General features: G+C 42.7%; 2 protein-coding genes across 3 annotated transcripts; one reads left to right on the top strand and one right to left on the bottom strand.

Moving 5' to 3' along the window:
- Positions 1-196: 196 nt before the first annotated feature.
- dcun1d3 (defective in cullin neddylation 1 domain containing 3) lies at positions 197-5,597 on the bottom strand. 2 transcript variants are annotated; one of them, XM_084669530.1, is made up of 4 exons: positions 5,167-5,597; positions 4,209-4,346; positions 3,223-3,768; positions 197-2,297 (listed from the first exon to the last, which is right to left on the bottom strand). In XM_084669530.1, exons 3-4 carry the CDS (start codon positions 3,654-3,656, stop codon positions 1,757-1,759), a joined length of 975 nt encoding a protein of 324 aa, XP_084525656.1. In that variant the 5' UTR covers positions 3,657-3,768; positions 4,209-4,346; positions 5,167-5,597; the 3' UTR covers positions 197-1,756. The 2 variants fall into 2 exon arrangements, with proteins under 2 accessions (XP_084525656.1, XP_084525655.1); XM_084669529.1 differs by having other exon boundaries at positions 4,209-4,294.
- A 329-nt stretch (positions 5,598-5,926) lies between these two features.
- Positions 5,927-7,785, top strand: lyrm1 (LYR motif containing 1). The gene is made up of 5 exons (XM_084669531.1): positions 5,927-6,047; positions 6,755-6,918; positions 6,998-7,058; positions 7,240-7,271; positions 7,375-7,785. The coding sequence occupies exons 2-5, from the start codon at positions 6,760-6,762 to the stop codon at positions 7,486-7,488; spliced, it is 366 nt and encodes a 121-aa protein (XP_084525657.1). The 5' UTR covers positions 5,927-6,047; positions 6,755-6,759; the 3' UTR covers positions 7,489-7,785.
- Positions 7,786-7,837: the final 52 nt, after the last annotated feature.

Genomic DNA, 7,837 nt, shown 5'->3' with positions numbered 1-7,837 from the left:
TGACACACCCCTGAGGAGGAGCAGAGTTTTGAAGAGCTAGCTCTTGAGCTTTGCCCTCCATCAGTCTCAAATATGTTGTTGCATATGACACTTCACTGAGCAATTTTTTTTCCGAATATGTAGTAGCAAAGCAGTACTGGGCACACTCAAAACAGACTGAAATGACAACTGTCATTTCAAGAAAAACACCAATTCATTTCATGGTCCACTCGCAAAAGTTGAACACTGTTTTATTTATTATAAATCAATGCATTTTATATAAAAAGGTCAAAGGGATCTGAAATGAAACCATTGTATATGTAAACCTCACAACACCTGGTTACGGGCACCCCCTGACCACGCTGGACTCAAGACACTGCCACGGGCCAGCACACCTGGTTAACAATCATCCACTGTCCCCGATAGACCATAGGCTACTTTCAAGATAATCTGACAGTTTTGAAAGATTTAGAATAGAAATAAGGTAGCTGACATGAATGTCTCTTTGCAAAGCAGTACATGTACAGTGACTTTAGCAGGCCATTGGTTTTTGTGCATTTCATTATAGCCATTACCAGCAGCTGGCATATTCTTGACATGCCCAAACAAAACTAGCAAATAGCTTCCCAAAGGTGTAAGATTGTTGCAGGTAAACGAGATAAAGCTCTGTGTAACGTCCAAAGTAACAGTCCTTAATATTTCCCCAGGTACAGGATTCTTCCTGTCCCCACCAAACCAAGACCCACCTCATCCCCAACAGTGCTTTCAAAGCTCTAAGGGCTGAATAGGTCAAAGCTGTACAGAAGCCAGTCTGAAGGAAGGACGATCCCCATACAGCACACACCTATGTATTTCAGATCTGTGAAAGCTGGCTAGTTGATAGGAGCTAGGAGGGAACAAAATGGAACCAGCCCTAGTTGTTAAAATCATCTAAGACACTATTGCGATCTTAAGCACTCATAACAAGCACTCAATGTCTTTACTGAGAGAAATGACGGTTGGGTAATTTCAAATAAATAAATACATTGAAATTTTAAGGACTAACTGGTGTGTACACAGCATTTCAATTTGGATAAATAAGATACAAATGCAACTGGTATCTGTATCATGACATCAACATCTTCAACAATATAGTTGGCTGTCATTTCTAAAGGCAACATATGCCAAGAAAACAACTCTCAGCATCATGTCATATTTCAATAAAATGTCATCAATCATCTCAACTCCAATCCAATTTTTCCAAACGCCACATGAAAAAATTTCAAAATTGGAATTCAAGGAATACCATCAAGCGGATTTCACCGATACAGACTGGATGGCGTGACTCAGGCTTCTGCAGTAAGAACCTCTTTTGAGGGCACGTTTCCCTTCTTCGTTTTGTGCATCAAGCCTGTTGTGTTGAGCTATATAGGTTATGTCACCAGTGTTTCCAGGTATAAATTAGTTGAATTAAATGAGTTTAATGGGAAAAGGTATGGCTTTCTTTTGCCTGGTTTTTAAAATGGACCACGTGTCCAACTGCCAAAACACAAGTTGAAGGAAAATAATAAAACAATAACTTAAATAGAAGTGCTTAAAACGTTACACAGTTCTTAGAGCCCTTTCAATAACCTGAAATAAGCAGGGCGAGAAGGAACTCCACCCAAACAGAAAAAGGAGAGAAAAATGGGAAACGGTAATGGTAATACTAATATTCATCCAATGATTCACAGATGTACAGTTCACTTTTAGATCCTAACCCCAATATCTCCCTTTCCCAGATATCCACGTCTCCTGGTCAATGGCCCCCCCATGTCTGTGAGCCTCGACCCCCCTCTGTTTCAAGTCGGTCTGTGCTAGGAGGGGTCTCAGTCCCAGTGCATCTCCTCTCCTCCTCTACCCTCCTCTCCTCCTCCTCCTCCTTTTTTCTTCGCTCCATCTCCCATTCCACAAAGGTGTCAAATAGGCTGGGCCAGGCCTCGTCCTCACTGTAGTTGCTCAGGTCCGGCCCGATGGCCTGTGTAAAGTTAAGAAACATGTTCCACGTGTCCCGTGAAATGCCCCGCACGCCCGACGGGTTCTCAGCTAGGAAGTCCAGCCAGCGCTCCAAGATGGAGGGGGAATTCTGGGTGAAGACTAGGCGCCACAGGGCGATGGCGATGTCACGTTGCAGCGACCGCTGTCCCTCCTCTGCATCCAGGCCGAACTGGAAGGTGAAACGGTACAAGTCTCTGAAGCTGTCCTCGCCCTGGGCCTCCAGCAGCATGCACGAGAAGCGGGAGCAGATGCCTTCCAGACTGTCCGCCTGGATCGCCCTGCAACCCTCCACAAACTCTTTCCTACAGAAAAAGAGAGCAAACAAGAACAATTGTGCCATTAGACCACATCAAATTGTTAGTATCTAAACAGTTTATATCTGGAAGTGAAACTCATTAGATTTTCACTATCCTTATTCATTCAGATTGGTCTCATCTAAGTAAAATAAGTTAGCCCAGCATGAGATTTATAGGAATTGATTTTTTTTTCCAAGACACGTCAATCTAAACCCCCAATACTACCGACACTTTCATCCCTCTACAGAGGAAAGAACAAGATGCCCCCCTTTGATAAACTTGACCACATCCTGTCACTGTGCCATACTGTGTGCTCACTATCTGAATGTGGGAACCTGGCCAGATATAGTAGTACCCTAAATGCTTTGCTATTCAGTCCCTACTGCAAAACAGCCCTTGTTTAAATAGCCACAGTGAGCAAACAGCAACAGTCCACAAAGAGAGTTTCTGGATAGATACACGGCACTTGCTGAGAGGCTCTAAATAGAGAACTGCTGAGGCAGAGTCATCCGTGAGAAGAGCAATGAGCGGTGACCACCAGCCACACTATCAGCCACCCACTGGAGAGGGCTGTGTCAGTGAGGGCTGATCCATTTCCTCTGTGCCCCCTACCTGTCAGTGAGCGAGTGAGAGCGGAGATGCTGAAAGCTGAGATAAGTGGGGGGGAGGGTGGCCAAGCCAGGCCACCACACAGTGAAAGGAAAGAGGCTAGGATAGAAAAGTTCAGGACAGCATTCAGGCTGAGCATCTGCCAATTCACTGTGCATGTCATTCTATTGATCAATAACACTGCATAACCCCACCCACCCTTTTTGGAGCAATGTGCCCTGAGGAGACTTCTCTTGGTTACTGTTCTATATAGAGACAAGCACAACTGGTATTGGGGACACTGTCTGTGACTTCATTATTCCCCTTTCTGGTTTCATCTCACCTTGTAAACTTGCACATGGTGGCTGCCTGAAACTTCCAAGCAAGGACCAGCACACGGAACTCTGCAGGGTCCACGCACAGGTCGTTGCAGAAACTCTCCATGCCCTCTTCCAATATGGCGTCCTCCAGGTCATCCTTGTAGCAGCAGAAGAGCTCCTCGATGCGCAGCAGGGAAAGCCCATCTGCTTCAGCTGAGCGCTCGTCCTTCCTCAGGTCCCCCATCGCCGTGGGGATGACTGGGGTCTCCACGGTAACCTCCATGGCCTTGGTGTCGTTGAAGGCTTTGCTACCCAGGGTGCTGGGCTCCTCCTTATGCCCTCCTCCTCCACCCGCACCGCCGCCTTTCTTGTGGGACTTGGAGCCTGTCTCCTTGTCGCCACTCTTGCTGCCAAGCGAGGACGTTGGGTTTTTACACTTGGTGACACACTGGCCCATGTCTCTCTCTCTGGTCCTCCCTCTGTCTGTCCTCCCCTCCTTCAGGCCCCGTCTGCCCCACCTAGACGCCTCTGCTCTGGCCTGGTGAGATGTCTCAACATGCCCTCGGGCCCTTGGATATAGAGAGCAAGAGTCAAATAGCTGTAAAAGGTCGCATGAGTGTGACAGAGGGAATTGTTTGGGCTAAGGGTCAAGACCAGAGGTAAGGGGTTATTAACAAAGCAAGAAAATTATAAGATGCCAATGGAGCTGAACCCAGGAAGGCTGAATAAGGCAACCAATTCCTGTCAACTAATTGAGCTTGGTATGACATGTGAAGGATGGTTCTACTGAATATGTTACAGCACTGCATACATACGTATATAGGTGCGTACAAAGCGTGGTTACCGTAGAAACCAAGACAAAAATACTTAGGGGAGACAACATGTTGGTTACCATAGAAACGTTGACATAAAGCTGAAAGTGTTTGAGTTCAAACACCATAATATGTTCAATGCTTAGAAAATGCCCCAAAAATGTGTGATTCTTTACAAACTGGTAGTAGATACTTACACACACTTCCTCAGAATGCATATTCCACACTAGATAAAGATGTCATCTTTTCCTGCTCCATAGTGATGACCTTGGCATCCGCAATGCTGAAAGATCCAAAAAGAGCCTCTTGTATTCAAAAGCAGAACATGATAGCATCTGTAACACAGACATTTACATTTCCGTTTTAGCAACCTGAGTAGCCATGCTGTGAGTATGAATTGGTAATTTGAGTTTTGTGTGGCAATTTGTTCCCCCACACATTACATCACTGCATAAGAATCTACTTTTTAGCAAGCTTCTGTTGGAAACGACATCCATTCAATGTAGAGTGGATTTAGGGCGTGCAGTTTTTTTAGGATAACAATAGATTCCTGATACTTTACAACTAATCAGTGACTCAACCCCTTGATTGTTCCCAGCTGTTGCAACATTCATTACCGCGTTTGTGCTTTACTGCAGTTTCCTTTTTCTCAGTCGAGTTCAGATGTTCTAATTTGTAGTAGGCATACCTACAATACAGGCCTTACTGTAGTTAAAGCTGCGTTCCAAAAGTATAACATTAGTCTACCTACCTAAAAAACACTTTGGTGATGTTTCTCAATCAATAAGTTATCCACCTATATAGTAAACTATCCACAGACATGCCCAGACAAAACACATCACGCCTAGCCGACTAAGCGAGAGTATATGTATCTAGTTTATTAAGTGTCTGAAAAATGGAAAGTGGCAAGCGTTACAAACCTGAGGCAGTAAGCAGAACGATTTAGGTGGAACGACGAGATAATTATGAATCAACCTTCAGCAATCCTTCCAGACATACTAGCTAGCTTGTCCAGCAAGTACTAGCTAGCTAACTAGCAGGCAGCGCACACACTAGTGGTAGTCGTCGCTAGCCGGCTAGAGCTAGCTATGTTGGCAACCCACATTATAAAGTTAACCAGCAAACAACGAGCGCTGAAAAATGCGTAAAACTTACCTTTTAGATGTATACAATTGTTCGGAAACTGGCGTACATGGTTCCAATGTGTTAGCTTGTCAAAGTGAATGTGCTACCCAACTACTAGCACAGTAGAGTAGAACGGCACAAACAACCTCGTCGTCGTTTTGCTAGCTAGTAGGTAGCCAAGTTGGTGAAAGCTTAGGTGGCTAGCAGCTAGTTGCTAAGCTAGGAGGTAGCCAGTCAACATCATTCAAAAACGAGTTTCGGTGTACTTTTTTACAAGATCGGCTGTCTGCCTAAGGACCACAATACAGAACATCTTTTGAATGTAATGTTATCTTGGTAATTACAGTTAACTAGAAAATACCTTTCGTAAAAAAGATTACAGTTTCTTTGTGTTTCCCCTTTAGTCAATGAGTGGACATTATGGGAATTTTCCCTGCATCACTTCCTCTCTCGAAGCAGGCTAGCAACAAGACCGACAGCTGATCAGCTTGTCTCTTGGATAGGGATACTGTGGGGATTGGGATGGGCTCTTCAATTTACGTTTCAAATCAAGACAGTTTTTTATTACAGTCATTGGATATTAATTTCAATTAAATACTTTTTCATGGATCATACTATATAGAATTGGATCTATGCCAATGTTGTTTTAGTTGGCCAATTATTGTAAACTAGTAGGGACAAGTGCATTGAATTATACTGACGTGTCTTAGCATAGATATAACATTTTGATTGCTCAAAATATAAAACATATAATACTGAAGTACTGCGAAATGCGAAAATTGCTCACTCACTTTGCACCTCTTTGTCAACCCGTTTGTTGCGAACATACCTCGAATATTATTCGTCATCAATGTGCGACTTGTCAAATACCTCTGCTCTGAAAGATTGCTACTGCTAGCGAACTACATCAGGTAGGTCAAGTTCGTTTGACTATAAACACTTCTTCACACTTTTTAATGATTAGTTGGTAAACACATATATATATATATAATTACCTATTCGATTTGGAGATTTTGTTGGTGGATTTCTGATCTATTTGATCTGATCTAATGCTGGCTTTGCAATGTTCAGTGAGAGCAGCATATAAACAAACTGAATGTGGCTGAAGCGTTTTAGGGTAAAACGATCAAGTAATTTAGAAAGACAACTGTGTTATGTGAACCCTTAAAACAGTCATTTACATCTAAGAAGGGCAAAGCCAAGGGGGAATGCTTGTCTGGGACATCTCTTCGCTTCAGGTGAACGTCAACCAAGATAATATTTTGCCCTTTATTGCCACTTAGAGGTATTGGGGTCTAACCCAACTTAGCAGGGATACAATGTTATCTAAAAGGGCAAAGCCAAGGGGGTTATGCTAGTCTGGGACAGCTCTTCACTTCAGGTGAACGTCAACCGAGATCATATTTTGCCCTTTATTGCCACCTAGAGGTCATAGGGTCTAACCCAATTTAACAGGGATACAATGTTGGGTCCCATGTCACATTTTAGGGAGATAGGAATAAGGAATTTGTTTTAAAATTGAGCAGAGGTCTAGACCAGAAATAAATCTCGATTTCATAGTTGAATCAATCAACATACAGGTGTCCTTCTCATATTGCTTTCTTTGTTTTATCCATAGATCAGATGACGGCAGCCACACGTAAGGAAGTCCTGACACTGTATACCAGGGTACTACGGATCGCCCGCACTTGGAAGGCTCAATCCACCCTTCCTCAAGACACTGAGTCTGAGAGAAGTTACATTACCCAGGAGGCACAGACACTTTTTAGACAAAACCAACAGGTATAGATGGACCAGGGATGACTCAACACTGTGGCATTGCAGTGTAGCACACTTTTATTAATCCTACTTATATCCTTAGTTGACAGACCAGGAATCAATAAAAAGATGCATAGAAGAATGCCAAGCGAGGATAGAAATTGGTAAGTGTCCTGATTTTACTACTCGTTACATTGTTACGTTGTTCATATGATGTAACACATACATACACACTGCTGTCAATGTATTATTGCATTATTTAAGTTTCATATAAAGTGTCAAGTGTCATAAGATACTTGACACTTTATATGAAACTTAAATAATACTTTCATGTCTGCTTTCCAGGTTTACATTACAGAAATCCCTATCCAAAACCAGTAAGTGTCCTAATTTTCTTCATTTAATCAGAGCAATTAGTTTGCCACACATCTCTACACACTGTTCTTTCAGGGGCTTAAATTTGTGTTATTTGCTCCTCAGACCTACTTACCTCCAATGGGACTGGCAACACAGAAAGGCAGGAAGCTGCGCGCTCAGCAACGCATGAGGAAGCAGGCCAAGCCAGTTTACTTACAGTCACATGATGACACCTAATGCTTTATGTAGGCTACTGAATCTGTAAAGTTCATGTTACCAAGGACGAGAAGATGTTACAGTAGTCACAGACTCATTTACACACCCACAAATCATGGGAGTTATTTATTTTCATTTCTCATGGGGCACATTTCATTGTAAAGTGCAACAAACACACTGTATCATACTGTAATCCATTAATGTGTAATTCCTGACAAATACGTTGTTGATGATAATGTTGTAATATTAACAGTCATAAATATGTATTATATTATTTTCCTATTTATTATTACTGCAATTAAACCTTTTTATAAGTCACATTTTCATGACTGGCTACGTCAGAGAAATCTAGTCTGGTAGAAAAATAGAG

The sequence above is a fragment of the Hypomesus nipponensis genome, chromosome 13 (assembly GCF_054491055.1).
Source record: "Hypomesus nipponensis isolate SF chromosome 13, ASM5449105v1, whole genome shotgun sequence".
NCBI classification, from domain to species: Eukaryota; Metazoa; Chordata; class Actinopteri; order Osmeriformes; family Osmeridae; genus Hypomesus; species Hypomesus nipponensis.
The sequence above is the reverse complement of the archived record's forward strand: the minus strand, read 5'-3'. Positions and strand labels throughout refer to the sequence as shown.